This window comes from Medicago truncatula, chromosome 8 (genome assembly GCF_003473485.1).
Source record: "Medicago truncatula cultivar Jemalong A17 chromosome 8, MtrunA17r5.0-ANR, whole genome shotgun sequence".
Taxonomy (NCBI): domain Eukaryota; kingdom Viridiplantae; phylum Streptophyta; class Magnoliopsida; order Fabales; family Fabaceae; genus Medicago; species Medicago truncatula.
This window is the reverse complement of record NC_053049.1, coordinates 16,959,720-16,978,961: the sequence shown is the minus strand read 5'-3', so window position 1 is coordinate 16,978,961 and position 19,242 is coordinate 16,959,720. Positions and strand designations below refer to the sequence as shown.

At 36.8% G+C, this 19,242-nt stretch overlaps 1 protein-coding gene across 1 annotated transcript; it reads right to left on the bottom strand.

Annotated features, from left to right (window-relative positions):
* Positions 1–18,000: 18,000 nt before the first annotated feature.
* Positions 18,001–18,830, bottom strand: LOC25502390 (uncharacterized). Its single transcript, XM_013589774.3, has 2 exons — positions 18,222–18,830; positions 18,001–18,122 (listed from the first exon to the last, which is right to left on the bottom strand). Exons 1-2 carry the CDS (start codon positions 18,819–18,821, stop codon positions 18,048–18,050), a joined length of 675 nt encoding a protein of 224 aa, XP_013445228.2. The 5' UTR covers positions 18,822–18,830; the 3' UTR covers positions 18,001–18,047.
* Between the last annotated feature and the right edge of the window lie 412 nt (positions 18,831–19,242).

The window sequence follows — 19,242 nt, the reverse complement described above, 5'->3', positions numbered from 1 at the left end:
GAATCAAACAGAATTACTAATTCAGGATTAAAAGCTAGGGTTAATAGTCATTCAATTCATAATATCAATTCATATAAATTCAATAAGCTAGGGTTAATAGTCATACAAGCAATTATATGAAAGCAATAAACACAAGTGATTCTGAATAAAGACTGAATATTATTATTAAATAAGAGAGTATCAACTACTAAATCATATATTACGAAAGTTCATCATGGCTAAATCATACCAAGAGTTTAGCTACTCATGGTTTTACGATTATAAACATACATAAGAGTGAACATACATAAATCCGGACCAACTATGAGTTGGTATGAGATTCAGGGCTTGTTCTTCGGTCTTCTGATGTCTTCTATGCTCAAAATAGTACTTCCCAATTGATCCCTAATCCTCGGCCGCAACTGGCCTTATATAGAAAGAATTTAGGGTTCCAGAAAGCCCATCATCGTGCCATGATACGATCCAATCGTGGCACGATAGCTTCATTAATCCTACGTGGCAGCAGACAAAACCTAGCATCGTGGTACGTTGCATTTTGCTTCGTGCCACGAAATTTCCAGTGCTGAACCTTGTCCCACGTTCACTTATCGTGCCACAAACAAGCTTCATCGTGGCACGATGCTTCACTCTTAGGAATTCTTCATCTTTTACTCAGTTTCGTCTCTTTGAGATCTTGTTCCTGTTTTGGTCTGATTTCACCATGATTTATAAATAGTTGTCTCTCTAAATGTCATAAAAACGACATAAACATAACTAAAAACTAGTGTTGATGCAACATCATCATCACTCTTAACACCTTCAGGTACAAAGAAGGTTTTCAACCCTTCCTTGATGCATTCACAACAAACTTTGAGACTGATTTCATTTGGTTTCCCTTCTGAAAATCCAATTCCTTTACCATTGTTTCTGTAAATGTTATAAATCATAGAAACAACTTTGCTTCTGTCAATACCGGACATAATATACTCCTCAAGAGCAATTTCTTCTTTGCTTGAAGACTTTCCATTGCATTTTTCTTGTAGCTTCTAACAAAGATGCTTGAGTTTTTCTTGATAAGTTATACAAATGAAGTCAAACCCTCTAAGTCCTTCTTCAGAAGCTTTCAAATCCAATAGAGTTGATTCTTGTTGTTTCATCAGAAAAACATATATTTCTTTTAAATCTTTCAACTCATTGGTTTTGTATTCAAAGTGTGTAAGAAGTTCTTTAAGAGACTCAATAAGTTCTTCTCTGCGAATTTCGGAATATACCTCATTTTCATCTTCAGAATCTGAATTAGGATCTGCTTCTAAAGTCACAGTAGCCACTAACCCAACAACTACTTTAGCATCTTCTTCAGCCTCTTCCTTTTCAGAGTCTGAGTCACTGTCTAAATCTTCCCAAGTTGCCATTAAACTCTTTTTGATCTGCTTCCTGAATTTCCTAGTGTTGAAGCTTGACTTCTTTGACTTTTCCTTTGACTTCTCCTTCTAAAGATCAGGGCAATCAGCAATGAAATGTCCAGGCTTCTTACAGTTGAAGCATCCCTTCTGATCTTCTTTCTTAGAGTTATTTTAGCCACCTCTCTTACTCATAAACTTCATGTTCTTCTTTGCCAGATACTCATGCTTGTTGAAGAGCATAGCCATCTTCTAAGTAGGATCTTCATCAGAATCTTCATCAGGTGATTCCTCTTCAGATTCAACAACTTTAAGAGCTTTTGATGACTTCCCTTTAGATGATAGAGCAATAGATTTACTCTTCCTAGAAGGTTCATGTTCATTAAGACTTATCTCATGAACTTTGAGAGAGCTGACAAGATCTTCAACACTTAAAGTGTTTAAATCTTTAGCTTCCTCAATAGCGTTCATCTTTGGTCTCCATCTTGCAGGTAAGCTTCTTAGTATCTTGCTCACATGATCAGAAGCTACATAGCTTTTCTTCAGTATTTAAAGTCCAGAAACTAGAGTCTGAAATCTTGAGTACATTTGCTCAATACTTTCATCATCTTTCATTTTGAACAACTAATACTGATGAACAAGCATAAAAGCTTTTGCTTCTCTTACTTTCTTACTACCTTCATAGTTTGCATAGAGAGAAGCAAACATTGACTTAGCATTAGATTTGTCACTCATCTTTATATACTCTGCTTTAGGTATAACTTTGACAAGTGCTCCTCTGATTGTGTGATGTTTCTCGTAAAGTTTCTTCTGAGCAGAAGTATGTTTTCTTCTATCAACGGCAGCTCCTTCTTCATCAACGACCAAGTCACCAATACCATCTTCTAGTATGTCCCATAGTTCTTCATCTAAACCCATGACATGACTATAGAAGTTGGTCTTCCACTAGGAAAATTTTTCAGGATCTCCATTGAACTTTGAAACTTTTCCAGAGTCGGATTTCTTGTTGTTACCATAATCATATGGAATAGCAGTACTAGTACTGGATTCAGGTTCCAAACCAGACATGTTTTTCTCAGATCTTTTTCTGCTACACTGTTAAGTGTTTTGACAACATACCAAGGCTCTAGATGCCAATTGAAGGTGAGAAAAACACAAGAAGGGGGGTTGAATTGTGTTTGTTTTTTCTTCGTTTTCTCCTAAGCTGAAAACACTGATCAGAAGCAAATATAGTTCTGCTTCTGAAGTGATTTCCAGAACTAAATAGCAGCGGATAAAACAGTGGACCGTCATAATATTCCTGAAGGCTTAGAAGCCCTCTAGAAGGGCTTATACGCCCTCTAGAAGGGCTTAGACACCCTCCAGAAGGGCTATTAAGGTCCAGGTGCGTCCTCCTTAGGACGCCGCCTTCCTTAGCCTCCAGAAGCTTCCAGAAACCGCCTAAAATACATAAATACCCCTGTTGCTTGGGAGTCAAGCAACCGAAATCCAAGCCCGTAACAGGCTATAAATAGTACTCTTGAGATCATTCTCAGGGCATCCAATAATCAGTCTAAAACCCTAATATCCGATTCTTAACCCTAGAATCCCTTATTGTACTTTTTGCAAGTACAGTTGGGGCCGTCTGTGGGAAACGGTAAAACTAACCTAGACCACACTCACAAACCTAAAAACCTTCCCGGCGATCTCAAAAGAGGATGACCGGCGAAGACCAAACCAACATCGATCAAGATGCTATGACAGTCGTAAAAAACCGAGATTCCTCTCAACCTCATTATTCATCTGCCCTCTTCCCAAGAATACGACAAAGAGAGCTGTCAAAACTTCGAGCATCGGTGGCAGAGGGATCATGATATCACATCAGGTTGTGTCTTTCTAACTTTGTTATCAGTTAATCCCTATCCTTATATCTAAAAGAGATTCACGCACGGTCTCTTTTTCAATTTGATGTACACGAATATGATCTTTACAATTTTGGGCGATTTACGGTGCGCCATCTACGGTGTTAGCTTTTTAATTACTTTGCGTTCCCAGGTTTCGTTTGGTACTTCTATATAATCATTCTATTTGTTTTATGTTATAAGGATATATGAATCATATAAATTGAATTGATTGTGGTTTTGTATCTATACATGTATTGTTGAGTTTTTAGTAGTTTGTTTCCTTAATAAATTCCTACTTGTAAGGAATACTGTTGCTTTTACTTATTCCTTAGGAGAATCCCATGTTATTAGGAATTGTTAAACGTGGGATTAGTGGTTCCTTTATTTTCTAGCTTTTAGTTACTTCCTCTTGTATTTAATTACATTTCAAGTCAATAAACCAGTATCCAATTCTACAGTAAAAGCTTAATAACAATTGGTAACAGAGCTCCCTACTGGGGCCTGATTTGAAAAAGCCGCAGCTTTCATTCTTGCAGCAGCAAGAGTTTTCTCTTTCCTCTTTCAATGACTTCTGAAAACAGCAGTTTTGTTCAACCTGCTATTCCACGCTTCAATGGTCACTATGATCATTGGAGTATGTTGATGGAAAATTTTCTGCGATCGAAAGAGTATTGGATTCTTGTGGAAAATGGCATCACTGAACCTGCAGATGAATCCACTTTGACAGAAGCACAGAAAAAGGTGTTGAAAGATCAGAGATTGAATGATTTGAAGGCAAAGAATTATTTGTTTCAAGCAATAGATCGTGCTGTACTGGAGACCATCCTAAAGAAGGACACCGCTAAAGACATTTGGGATTCAATGAAGAAGAAGTACCAAGGCTCTGCACAGGTAAAACGTGCACAACTCCAAGCTCTTCGCAAAGAGTTTGAAATTCTTCACATGAAGGAAGGAGAATCAGTCAATGATTATTTTTCAAGAACACTGTCAATTGCAAACAAGATGCGCATTAATGGAGACAAATTGGATGATGTTGCAGTCATTGAGAAAATCCTTCGCTCAATGACACGCAAGTTTGACTATGTGGTGTGTTCCATTGAAGAATTGAATGACATTGATAGTCTTTCGATTGATGAGTTGCAAAGCTCGTTGCTAGTTCATGAGCAAAGGATGACTAGATATGATGTGGAGGAGCAAGCCTTGAAAGTCACTGCTCATGAAGGAATCATTTCTCCAGGAAGAGGACGTGGGGGATTTCGAGGAAGAGGCAGAGGTAGAGGACGTCGACATTACAATCAAGGAGCCCGATTTGACATGGCAAGGGTGGAGTGTTATCATTGTCACAAGAATGGCCATTATCAATATGAATGCCCAGACAAAGAGAAGGAAACCAAGGTAAATTTTTCTGAAACTGAAGAAGAGTTGCTCTTGATGGCTTACATTGACAAGAACAATTCACTAGGTAATACTTGGTATTTAGATTCGGGCTGCAGCAATCACATGTGTGGAAACAAATCTTTGTTTTATGATTTGGATGAAACATTTAGAGAAACTGTAAAGCTTGGTAATAATTCTTTTTTTCTGTCATGGGAAAAGGGGATATTAAACTCCATATGAAAAACAACATTGTGCATACAATTTCTAGTGTGTTTTATATCCCAGATTTGAAAAGCAATCTCATTAGTCTGGGACAACTGCAAGAAAAAGGTTACATCATCATCATCCAACGAAGTAGGTGTCAAATTCAACATCCAGAGAAGGGTCTGATAGCTGAAGCAGAAATGACATCCAATCGTATGTTCCCTCTACACATTCAGCATAGTGTTCAAAAGTGTTTGTCGACAAGAGGGCAAGATCCAACATGGTTATGGCATCTGCGTTATGGTCATTTGAGTTTTAAAGGCTTAAAAACACTATATGAGAAGAACATGGTGGAAGGACTGCCCAATATCAACAATCCTATAGAAATGTGTGAAGACTGCATTGTTGGTAAACAACATCGCGACTCTTTCCCGCGAGGGAAAGCATGGAGAGCTGAGCAACGTCTACAGTTGTTGCATTCAGACATCTGTGGACCAATCAATCCAACCTCGAATGGAAATAAAAGGTACTTCATTACCTTCATAGATGATTATAGTCGAAAAACAAGGGTTTATTTTTTGCAAGAGAAATCTGAAGCTTTTATGGTTTTTAAAAGCTTTAAAACTCGAGTTGAAAAAGAGTCTGGAAAGTACATTCAGATCCTTCGCACAGATCGCGGCGGTGAATTTAACTCACATAACTTTGCAAGTTTCTGTGAATCGCATGGAATACGGAGGCAGCTTACTGCTGCATACACACCACAACAAAACGGTGTGGCTGAAAGAAAGAATCGGACGATTATGAACATGGTGCGAAGCATGATGGTGAAAAGGGGTATTCCAAAGACTTTCTGGGCAGAAGCAGTCAATTGGAGCGTTCATGTACTCAATCGAAGTCCTACCCTTGCTGTGAAAAACATAACACCTCAAGAAGCTTGGAGCAAAGTCAGGCCATCAGTTGATCACTTTAGAGTTTTTGGATGTAGAGCGTATGCACATGTTCCAAATGAAAAGAGAACAAAGCTTGACGATAAGAGTGTGAAATGTGTTTTTATTGGGGTTAGTGAAGAATCCAAGGCGTACAAGTTATATAATCCCATTACTGAGAAAATAATCATCAGTTGAGATGTTCTCTTTGATGAAGAATATAAATGGGATTGGAGCATCACCGAGCAGCAACAAACTTTAATTGATGTTGAAGAAGATGGCGAGAAAAGTCAAGAGTCCGAATCAGAATTGCAGCTTCCTACTCAGTCCCTTGGAGAAATTTCGCCAAATCCTTCATCAAGTGTCTCAATTCCAAATGAAGATCAGCCATCTGTTTCAGAACCACCACGGCAAAGGACAAGGCCAGCTTGGATGATAGATTATGTGAGTGGCGATGAATTATCTGATGAGGATGCTACTGCACATTTTTCTTTATTTGCAGGTTCCGATCCTATATTGTTCGCAGAAGCAGTGAAAGAAGAAAAATGGAAAAAAGCCATGGATTCAGAAATTGAAGCCATAGAGAGGAATAAGACTTGGGAGTTAACTGATCTTCCTAAAGGACAAAAAAGCATTGGTGTGAAGTGGGTTTATAAGACAAAGCTGAATGAAAAGGGAGAAATCGACAAATTTAAAGCAAGGCTGGTTGTGAAAGGCTACAAGCAAGAGCATGGATTTGATTATCAAGAAGTTTTTGCCCCTGTAGCAAGACAAGATACAATTCGATTGGTGGTATCATTAGCTGCACAAAACTCATGGCCTATATTCCAACTTGATGTAAAGTCCGCCTTCCTTAATGGTGAACTACTTGAGCAAGTTTACATTGAGCAACCTCCTGGTTACGTGGTAAAAGGTAACGAACATAAAGTTTATAAATTGAAGAAGGCCTTATATGGTCTAAAGCAGGCACCTCGAGCTTGGTATAGGCGTATAGAAGATCACTTTGAGAAGGCAGGTTTCATAAAATGCCCATATGAGCATACTTTGTTCATCAAAACTGGAGAAGGAGGTAAAATATTGATAGTTTGCTTATATGTTGATGATCTTATTTTCACCGGTAATGATGAGGCTATGTTTTCTGATTTTAAGAATTCTATGATGGCTGATTTTGACATGACCGATTTAGGAAAAATGAAATATTTTCTTGGTATAGAAGTAGTGCAAACAGGTGCTGGTTTGTTTATTGGGCAAAAGAAATATGCTCAAGAGGTTTTGGAGAGATTTCACATGGAGAATTGTAATCCAGTTGGGACTCCAACTGAACCAGGTTTGAAACTCTCAAGTGATCTTGATGGGGAGAGGGTTGACAGTACTTACTTCAAACAAATTGTTGGAAGTTTAATGTACTTGACAGCCACTAGGCCTGATATAATGTATGTTGTGTGTCTGATTAGTAGGTATATGGAAAGACCAACAGAGTTGCATCTCAAAGCTGCAAAACGGGTGTTCGTTACTTGAAAGGAACAATAGATTTTGGTATTTTCTATAAGAAAAATGGAGGATCTGTTTTGACCGGTTTCACGGATAGCGATTATGTGGGTGATTTGGATGATAGGCGAAGTACATCAGGTCATGTGTTTATGATGGGATCAGCTGCTGTATCATGGGCATCAAAGAAGCAACAAGTTGTTACTTTATCCACAACTGAAGCGGAGTTCATAGCTGCAGCAACTTCAGCATGCCAAGCAATTTGGCTAAGAAGAATTCTTGAAGAGTTACATTTTTATCAAGAGAGGCCAACTGTGATTCACTGTGATAATAGTTCAACTATCAAACTCTCCAAGAACCCAGTTTTACATGGGAGAAGTAAACACATAGATGTGCGATATCATTTTCTTCGTGATCTTGTTACTGACAGAACCATAGATTTGGTATATTGTCGAAGTGAAGACCAAGTGGCAGATATCATGACCAAGTCTCTAAAGTTAGAAGCTTTTGTGAAGCTGCGAGCTTTACTTGGAGTTTGTTCAAGTTTAGTTTTAAACTGATTCATAGATATGATTCAGTTTAAGGGAGGGTGTTGAGTTTTTAGTAGTTTGTTTCCTTAATAAATTCCTACTTGTAAGGAATACTGTTGCTTTTACTTATTCCTTAGTAGAATCCCATGTTATTAGGAATTGTTAAACGTGGGATTAGTGGTTCCTTTATTTTCTAGCTTTCAGTTACTTCCTCTTGTATTTAATTACATTTCAAGTCAATAAACCAGTATCCAATTCTACAGTAAAAGCTTAATAACATGTATGCCATCTTTTGCTTTACGTCATCATTGGCTATTTTATATTAAAGTGATTAGCTAATGGATACATATACTGTATACTCAATATTCATGTTATGATCATAATCGATAAATAATATAAAGTGTTTTATTGTTTGAACTTGATTACAATGTAGATAATATGCCTTACATGAATTCCTATTATAGTATAAATATATGCTTTATGTAGATGGCTGGTCATAACTAATTACTTTGATAATAATGTGTTTCATTCTTATAATTATGTATATTGAATCCTATGGTCAATCGATTATGGATTTAGCTTTACAACTTTTCAATTTAACTAGTAATATATGTTGTGGTTTGGCTCATGCTTCATGAACCTAATTGAGTTTGTTAGTTGGAGAGGTGTTTGTGTGTAGCTCTTTTATGCCACATGCTGCTATTTCTTATTTCCCTCGGCCTACAGCTTCTACCAGCGATTTAGGATCACACGAAAAAGGAGGATACACATACTTTGGACCTATTTAGCGATTGAATCATATCTTGACACCGCAACCGCTCTCTAAAGGACCTCAAGATTCAACTAACAAGCTCAATTTCTCATCTCCATCGTCCTGGTTATCAGTGAATGAAGAGAAATGCGTTGTTGTTCTCTCAATCGCCAACAACGTCAGGAAAGAATATCATATTCTCTCTCATACTTACCAAGCAGCGGTGGAGGTTTCTATTTGTCTCTTGTATACCACTGTTTTATGTTGTACATCTATTTATGTTGTACTATATTTGTTCGTGTATGGATAGCTCAAATTATGTGGTCCGAATATTGATTAGGATTAAAATGTTCTTATTGTTGAATTCTAACAAAGTTGCTATTACCTGCTAGCAGTTTAGCTGCATATCATTAGATCTAAATTAATGGCACCCAACATATGATGAATACAAGTGATGTTATATCTAAAGAAAGTACCAAGTTGAGCACAGTGCAGGAACTACACAGGAGCATGACGAATTTGAATAAACAATGATAAAGCAATAGAGAGGAGTTTGTTGTTTTTTCTCTCAAGGCCTGTGCTCGAAATCGTACTCATTCGACATCTAATTTCATGGGCTGGGCATACCTTCTTTAGCTCATTTTTATCTTTCTTTGACTTTGAGGAAGATCCCACGAATCGTCGTCTATCGACATGGTCTGCTTACTCTTATCGAACGAACGAAGACTGTGACAACCCCAGACAAGGATCAGCGCATAAGAAGAAATCAAATGGAACGTGGCATGCCTCCTCAATTTTCGAGATTAATATTCTCACAATCCAGGTGACATTGTTACAATTCGATATACTAGAATGTTATGTACACAGATTGGTGGAAAAATTTGGTAGTAGAAATTAATGAATATCATTTATCTTTCGACTAGTTTTTGATGCATATTTACACAATATGTAGACAATCAGTTTTACCAATTTAAGTTTGCCAGACAATGGCAAAGTTACGACCACGACAACAACAACATGCAATGATCGGGAATGGACGTTTAGTTCCATTCTAATAAGTAGGCAAGTTAGTAATTTGATAAGATGTAGGCGAGCTAGTCCTAATCTGAAAAGAAATAGAATAATAAACTATGATTATATTATATTATAAAACAAGTTCTCATTTGGAAAATTGTTTAAACTACTCTAGGTATCCCTTGGCAGAAGTAAAGTGAAGTATTGTCAAAAGGTCACATATGAGAGATTCTGGCGAGAAAAGTCTTGGTATTTAAGTGATCCAAGTGACCCACCTCTCTTTCCTAGGAACCCCTCTCATGTACCGTTTACATTGCGAACTGGACTAACTGTTTAGTAAAAACATAAATAATGGACTAATAAGCCAAATTGGACAAAATCGACAGACATAGAAGAATAAAATTGAGTAGAAAACTTAGTTCCAACTTCATAGAAGGAAATATATACATATAGAGTAATGGAGTGAGCGAGTTAGTTCGGATTTAATAGGAGAATGATAAGTTAATGGGCGAGTTATTTAATTAGAAGAATGAAGAGGAAAGGAAAAGGTGTACCAAGTATAGGCGAGCTAAATAAAAGAAGACAAAGAACAATTAGTTCCCATTGAATATAATTGCATTTGATTAAAGACTCCTTTATTCATGATACTGATTACTTTGGAAACGTGGAAGAGTTATATTTCAAATAAATAAAGGTTGGGATACTAACAAGCTTGCCAAGGGCTAGATGAACAAAAAGAAGAGCTCGCCAAACAACACACCAAAATAAAAATAGAAGCAATGACCCCGCCGTTAAAAGCTCGAAGATAAAACACAGTTGTTCTAACCTTTCTCAACATTTGAGATTTGTTTTGCAGATCACACAAAGCAGTATCCGGAAAAAATTGAGAAACCGCCCAGAATAGGTCAACCTTCTTAAAGGCTCTAAACCCGGCGTATCGAGAGAAATGAAGATTATCGAGAGAACGCCTTCAACCTTATTAAAGGCTTTGCACTTGGCGGTCCGGTAAAGAATAAAGGCTACCGAGAGATCGCCTTCAACCTTATTAAAGGCTCTGCACTTGGCGGTCCGGTAAAGAATGAAGGCTACCGAGAGATCGCCTTCAACCTTATTAAAGGCTCTGCACTTGGCGGTCCGGTAAAGAACGAAGGCTACCGAGAGATCGCCTTCAACCTTAGTAAAGGCTCTGCACTTGGCGGTCGGGTAAAGAATAGGTCAACCTTCTGAAAGGCTCTAAACCCGGCGTATCGAGAGAAATGAAGATTATCGAGAGATCGCCTTCAACCTTATTAAAGGCTCTGCACTTGGCGGTCCGGTAAAGAATAAAGGCTACCGAGAGATCGCCTTCAACCTTATTAAAGGCTCTGCACTTGGCGGTCCGGTAAAGAATGAAGGCTACCGAGAGATCGCCTTCAACCTTATTAAAGGCTCTGCACTTGGCGGTCCAGTAAAGAATGAAGGCTACCGAGAGATCGCCTTCAACCTTATTAAAGGCTCTGCACTTGGCGGTCTGGTAAAGAATGAAAGCTAACGAGAGATCGCCTTCAACCTTATTAAAGGCTCTGCACTTGGCGCTCCGGTAAAGAATGAAGGCTACCGAGAGATCGCCTTCAACCTTATTAAAGGCTCTGCACTTGGCGGTCGGGTAAAGAATGAAGGCCAACGATAGATCGCCTTCAACCTTATTAAAGGCTCTGCACTTGGCGGTTCGGTAAAGAATGAAGACTACCGAGAGATCGCCTTCAACCTTATTAAAGGCTCTGCACTTGGCGGTTCGGTAAAGAATGAAGGCTACCAAGAGATCGCCTTCAACCTTATTAAAGGCTTTGCACTTGGCGGTCCGATAAAAATGAAGATTATCGAAAGATCGCCTTCAACCTTATTAAAGGCTCTGCGCTTGGCGGTCCGATAAAAATGAAGATTATCGAGAGATCACCTTCAACCTTATTAAAGGCTCTGCACTTGGCGGTCCGATAATACAATAGCCTACGAGGGTTCCTACTTTATGTGTCATCCATAATTCATTTATAGCCAACGAAGGCCTTTGAACTCTAAACACTTTTTCCACAACAAATTGTTTGCATCAATTTGAAGTTAAAGGAGCGTAAGTGCATAAACGCTGTGCTCGTGATTTTCGGATATCAAACCATTAATTGATTTGAATCGTCAATCTTTGAACTCTCGATTTTTATTCGTGGGAAGGGAAAAAATGAGTAAAACCCCTCATCGAGACTTTGGATTCGGGGGTTGGTTACGCGAAGGGAAGGTGCTAGCACCCTAAGCGTCTACGGTATTCCGTAGGAACCTCTTACCTAATTTATCTTGTGCTAAATTCATTGCTTATTTGAAAATTATTACCTAAAAATCTAAGTGAAAGAATGGGGGAGAAGAAGTATATTTTTGGTTATTTTTATTTGATTTGGAAGGATAAAAATCCTATGCCTGCATACCCTTAAAGAAAAGGGATCAAAACCAATGTAGTTCACCTAAAAAGTTTCTTTTTGGTGGGTTGGTTGATTTTAGATTTTTAGAAAATGGTTTTAAGAAGGGATAAGAGGCCTCAAGGCATGAGAGAAAATAAGGTGAGGTTGGTCAAATTTTAATTACAAGAAAATCAAGTCTATTATGAATATTAATTCAATTAAGCATTCGATTAAGAAAATAAAAGGAAAAAAAAAACACTTGGGTTACAAGCCAAGGTTTATTAAGAAAATATTTTTGGAGTTTTGCATATTTGATTTTTTGGTAAAATGATTTTTCTAAGCTAAACGGTATGCTAGCATAACGGCGTAAAACAACAAAAATAAGCGTAAAGCGGTAAATAAAGTGGGGTAGTGTCGGTGCATGTGTCGGTGCTTGTGTTACCTACATTATTACATCAATTCCTAGATACATTCTATGGTCTCAAGAGAAATATGATAGCAATAAATAAAATGCGCAAAATAAATTACATCAACTTTCTAATTATACATACTAAAAATAATACCAATGAAATAAAATGACAAAAAATTAAATATGCGTGAGATGATTCAAATATACTACAATAATAATGACAAAACAGTAACAATTAACACAAAGCAAAACATATTTTTTTGTAATTTTTAGAGAGATTTTCAAAAGTGAAAGAGGTGCAGAAAGTAAAAACAGGGGTATAATTAACAAAACTGTAGTGAATTTTAAAAAAACAATCGGGCTTAAGCAAAAACGGGTCGTGGGCGGGTCGGTTAGACCCGCCCGGTTCGGATTGATATATATATAGGGTGTAAGACCCTTTTTCTTTCATTTTCTAAAGTCATTTCTCTCTCTTCTCTAAAGCTCTCTCCTCTCTCTAACATATTTTCTGGAAAAAAAAAAAAAATAAGGGAAGATGAACATTCATCTTCTCCGGCGAGCTTCACCGCTCTGGTGTGGTGGTTTGCCGGCCCAACAGGGCGGCGCCGCCGCACCGGAGACGTGAAAGTTCTCCGTTTTCAATTTTTTCTACATATTCTAAAATCCTTTTTGGTTTTAAACACGAATCCGACCTTATTTTTTTCAAAATCAAAGTAAAACTCTCTAGATCTACACTTTTAAGATTCGGATTCAAACTTTTTCAAACGTTTTTGAGAATCATATCACTCCACACAGCTTTTAAACGCGAGAAAAAGAAAGAAAGATCCGTGAAATCATTACCTCTGTTGGATCTGTTAAGATCTGGAGGTAGTGTTCTTCGGAAAACTTCAAGTCCTTCACGAATCCGAAAATCTTCTTTGGTCTGTCACGAGCTGAAACGATCTAAACCCCTGCTGAGATCCGTCACTGTATTTGTTGTTGATGACGGTGAGTCCAAGTTGAGCTGTCGCGACTTCAGCTTTGTTAGTGCCGGATTTGTTACGATTTAGATTCTGATGATTTGAAACCGAATGGGAGGAAAAAAAAATGGTGTTGTATGAGGTTTATGATGATTCTGGTGTTACTGGAAAAAGGTGAATATTCATGAGATATTCATGATGTTCATGGGTTTCTTGTGATTTGATTCTGGAAATTGGAAAGAGAGAAAAGGTTTTAGGGTTTGTGGACTGCGGCTGCAGTTTTGTGACTCTGGTTTTTTCGGTGTTATTTTTTGTTTGCGGCTAGGGTTTTTTCTTCCTCCCTTTTTGTATTTTTGCAGGCTGCTTTTATATCATTAGGGTTGAAGATAATAAGGAAATAACTTGCAGAAGTTACTACCGCGTTCCCGGATGTTGGACCCTTGCCGGAAATTTTCGGACTTATTGACTTCATTGGACAAAAAACGGAAAATAAACATTTATTAAATATTAAAAAAAAAAGTAACTAACTTTAAAAAAGATGGAAGTTAGATAATGAAATAAAAAAAATAAAAGGAGAGAAAAGTGCCTGCAATCGGAACAAGAATGAGGTATTTTAAAATACCTCCCTGTCGAAATTTCACTGAATCATGAGATCGACCGGAGTCAAACAACGCACGTCCGAGGGATCCTTGGTCAAAATTTAGTGTATGACAAACGCGTTAGAACATGCCAATTAAAGAAGTTCTAAATCAGGAAGAAAGATATTGACGGCGACACAAGCTAGTACAGTGAAAGGTGTCAGAAAAAGGAAGACATCGCCCAAAAGGGCGACTAATCCGAAAGACCTCAGAACACAAATAAGCACCACGCCTTGTTCCAAGATTTGTGCTTGGGGGGCTGTGGACCGTCATAATATTCTTGAAGGCTTAGAAGCCCTCTAGAAGGGCTTAGACGCCCTCCAGAAGGGCTATTAAGGTCCAGGCGCGTCGTCCTTAGGACGCCGCCTTCCTTAGCCTCCAGAAGCTTCCAGAAACCGCCTAAAATACATAAATACCCCTGTTGCTTGGGAGCCAAGCAACCGAAACCCAAGCTCATAACAGGCTATAAATACTACTCTTGAGATCATTCTCAGGGCATCCAATAATCAGTCTAAAATCCTAATATCTGATTCTTAACCCTAGAATCCCTTATTGTACATTTTGCAAGTAAAAACAGAGAGAGAAAGAAGAAAGACACAAAGCAATTATACAGGTTCCTTTTACAAACCGGAAGTCAATTATGTCCCCCTTGCACTTCCAAGGAGAGTTCACTAAAATGTAATATCTGATTACAACTGCTCACTGCTAAACATAGCAAGAGAGTTCAAATGCTGAAGCACAACTGCAAGAGACTTCCTATGCTCCTGAACACAATCAAGAGACTTATAATGCTCAAGCACAGCTGCAAGAGACTTTTAAATTCAAACAAAATTACAAAAAAAAAAAACGTTTGAGGTTGAACACTTGATATACAATCAGTGATGTTCACAATACAAATCAGATACAGACTCTTAAGACTTTAGAATTTCTAAGATATGAACTTTGATAAGAAATTCTAAGTGAACTTTTTGATGCAGAACAATTTTGACAGAGTTTAGGCGCTTTCAAATTGTTGTTGAGTCTTGTTATTCTCTAAGTCTTCACTCATTTATATAGAGGTGTAGAAAAGAGACATTGTCACATTGTCAGCACATCAAAATAGAGTCGTTTGAAGCTTTGATCAATCACCAATAATCTTTTTCCTAATATGGTTGTTGTCCTCTGAAGAATCAATTTCAAATCTATTCCATGTATGTAGGAACATTGTTGCAGGCAGAGCTGTTATCCTTGTCTTGTAGTAGAGACACAAACTGAGTAGTGAAGATAGTGGTTGTACACTTTGTACAATTGTACTTTGTCAACGCTCTTCAAAGAACAAGCATCCAATGCTTTCAAATCCTTTCAAAATAGTTGTTGTTTCACTCTTCCAGTCTTCTGCAGTGCTTAGACGATATTAAATCCATTGAACAACCTTTTGAAGATTTAAGTCTTGCATCTCCTGATGAACTACAGTTTCTGGTGATCTTGCTTCTGATGAGATGCTTCTGACGAACTTGCTTCTGATGATGTCAATCACTTCAGGAGCACTTGTCTTCAGGAGCACTTCTTTTCAGATGCTTCAATCTTCATTTTTGTTGATTTCTTTGCTCTCTTTTGTTCTTTCAGATCCTAATAATGATTTCAATTTTTTGTCTATGGTCATGTACACTTGAACAAATATTAACATATCCAATTGACAATTTTTAATACCTTGTTATCATCAAAACTCTCAAAAGGTAATGTTAAACACATTTTATTTTAACACATATATAGGTTGCGAGCATTGATCCACGATGTAATACCTTAAGTGCATCCATTTGGACACATGTAAAACGAGGTTCCTAGGCTGTGATCATCATTTGGAATTGTTGGATCGAAGAGAACGTAATTTTGGTTGAGATTTTGGACAGTAGTACTAGTATGATACAGATTTCCTAAGCTGCCAAACAAATGCATGTCGTTGTAGCTCATGAGCCTTACAACAGTACCAAAAGACAAACGAAACATGTTTAAGAGAGAGTCTATGGCAGCTTGTGATGATTCGGCAAACATAACTTTGTTTTGCTTTGTGTCAACCAGAAGCCTAAGGGTCACTTTGGTTGAAGAAGAAGCCATATTGAAAGATAATGCATTAACAGAGAGGCTAGTATTCATTTATAGGAAGATATATACATAAAAATAGTGGAAAATAGTATATAGAAAATTGTAAAAGTAACTTGGTATTTATTACTTAGAGATTGGAAATTGGAATGTATGAAGTCCTACTGGCCACGGTATTGCTAATTTAATTCGATGTTCTCCCTCCGTTCCAAATTGTATGTCGCTTTGGAAAAAAAAATTGTCCCAAATTATATGTCGTTTTACGATACCAATGAAATATTAATGTTACTTTTCATATTATATCCTTAACTATTAATTACTCTCTCTTCTTTCAATTATTTCATTTATCTTTTTCATACCATTTATTAGAGATAATTTTGTAAAACAACTCATAATTTCTCTTCCCCACACAATATTAATTACATTTCTTAATACGTATGAAATGGTCAAAACGTCATACAATTTAAGACAGAGGGAGTATGTACAAACAGTTGCCACTTACGAGTAATTAAAGCTTAATTTTGAGTTCTCTTAATCTCCTCTGCAATTGGCCAAACATTGGAGCAAGAGAAACTTGGTAGAGTACCGCGATGTTTCACACAAATTTCTTAAATTAATTTTATTTTTAAAGATTGTTAATAAAAAACGAAGCACTAATAATACTTAGACCACCAAAACGATGTCAATTACTACAACCTTTGGTCACTATAATAAAAAAAAAAGTAATTTAGGGATTTCTTTCTTTGGTTACATTTTTTTTTTTTGGTTACAAGTAATTTAGGGATTAACAAAATTAGTTAAGTGCAAATTTTTTTTATGCATGTTACTAAAGTATCTTGTTGATATTTAATGAAAAAACTGAATAACCTTGTTGTAATTGTGACAAACATTTGAGATTTTTTTTGTTACTTCTGATAGTAACCAGGTTTACAAGTTAATGGAGTAAAATGAAACCAGTTTAAAATGAAGGGATGCCTATATTAATTACGCCCTCCATCCCATAATACATGACACAATTGATCTTATTACGCATGTCAATGCATAATTTTGAGCTTAAATATCTTGAATAATATATTAAAAATAATTATGAAAGTTATATTTTGAAAATACTCATCGAGACGAATCAAACGATATCTTATATGATATTATTTATCTTTGTATATTAGCAGAAAAATATGATCAAAGTAAGTTAGGTTAAAACTGCACATTTTCAAATGGGTCATCTATTGTAGGAGGGAGGAAGTAACTTAATTGAATATAATACCCAAATAAGACATTCATCTAAAGTAGTATACAAGAGAATTGAAACTATGCAAAAGAGGTTATGCTAACAAATGTTCTTTTTTTAAAGTTTCAATGTAGTGAATGTAGAATTCCCAAAGATAAAGTTTATTTTCCAAAGAGCAAAGGGAGAAATAAGGGAAATATCATAGATCAAACGTGAGTTTAAAGTGCTAGACTCAATTTTGAACCAAATCCATATGTTTGGTTTTCTATTTCTTTGAATCGGTCGTCAAGTGAGGATTGCCTCCTCCATATAAAATTCTATCAAGTCTTATCTATTCGATGTGGGACATGAATTTTGAAATTGGAGGTCTCACTCAACCATAAATTTCATTAGCATTTGCGTCAATAAGAATCGACTACGTGATGTGACTGGTATTCTTTATGTATGGAATGGATCATCCTATACCAATAACATATTTCTAAAGTCATGGTTTGTGAGAAATGGTTTGTGAGTATGTTTATGGAACTCAAGTTACTTACTATAAGTTGGTGATAATTTATAATTCAAGTCTGAATTGAAGATAGAACAAGATGAGGATGATGGATCATCGAGTTTTAATTCAAACGAAGTAGAAAGCATCACAAGTAATTGTAGCATCATAAACTACAAAACAAAAACAAAAAACTAAAATCCCCATTATTTTATCTTCTTAACATTTTGAAGATGAATTAAAAGATCCGTCTTGTTCTTCCTCTCTTATCAATTTCGCTTCTTGAGAAAAACACTTGTCAAGACCATCTTGGATTGCAGAGAAGCCTTCAGCAACTTGATTCCCTGTTACAAAAAAGCACAAAAGAAACATATAAATCTAAAAGAACAAATCAGAAATTTTAGACATGACTGAGTTTGTTTACACATTGTATATACACTAACCTCATCCATCCCCATCTCAACCACTTTTTCTTGCAGAGTACCAATCTCTTTCACATTAAACTTGTTGAGCAGTGTGATGCTAGATATAGTTGACATGGGCTGAATGACCAAATCATCCATAACCATGAAAGTTATGACATCTTTCACAAACCCACCCTTAATATTGGAAACTTTATTTTCAGCAACCCTATTTCCGACAACAGCTACTTCATAGGTCATATAAGTCAAGTGATGTGAAGGGCATCGAGTTGTTTTATCATAAGTCACATGAAAACATCTATTTGGGCACATGTATAATTTAGTTCCTGTGTCGTCATTGGCATTGTTCTGAGTAAGGAATCCTGCGATTTCAGTTGACGAGCTTTGAGCTCTTGGGTTTAAGAGAACATCCTTCGTTTGTTCTGGTAGCATGCAATTCTGATTGAGGTTTTCAACACTCTCATACAGATTCCCTAAGCTACCAACCATGCCATTTGCGCTTAGTAGCTTCACAACAGTGCCGATTGGCAAGCATAGCAAGTTGAAAAGAAAGTCAACCACAGCTTTTGAAGCTTCAGCAAAGAGAACTTTCTGATTCTTTGTGTCGATAAGAAGCTTCATGGACACTTTGGTGGAAGAAGAAGCCATGTTGTTATTAATCTTCATACATATTTTGGTGGAAGAAATAGGAGAGGCTATTCATTTATATGCAAATTCAAAGAGTTGAGCATAATTGCAGAATAAATTAAACAGAGGAAGATCTATAGAAAGTAGCTTCCTATTAATGACTACGAGCTTAGAATGTGGAAAGCCAGCAGGCCCTTGCAATGAATATCGTATCATCATTATTAGGAACTTGGACTATCATTACAAACTTGATCGATTCCGTTTAGAATCACCCAAAAAAAAAAAACATTTAAATAAAGGATTTGTATAACCTGTGCAAGATTTTGCAGAGGATAAGCAGTAATTAAAGCACCCACTATTATAGGTTTCTCCAAATTTTATTAATGAGCAAATTTTGAAAAATGATTTTCTCTCC

Coding starts and splice junctions, on each gene's coding strand:
- LOC25502390 (XM_013589774.3), bottom strand. CDS start 18,821: ATGAAGCTTCTTATCGACACAAAGAATCAGAAAGTTCTCTTTGCTGAA. Junction 18,123..18,221: donor TTGAGATGGGGATGGATGAG/GTTAGTGTATAT, acceptor TTTTTGTAACAG/GGAATCAAGTTGCTGAAGGC.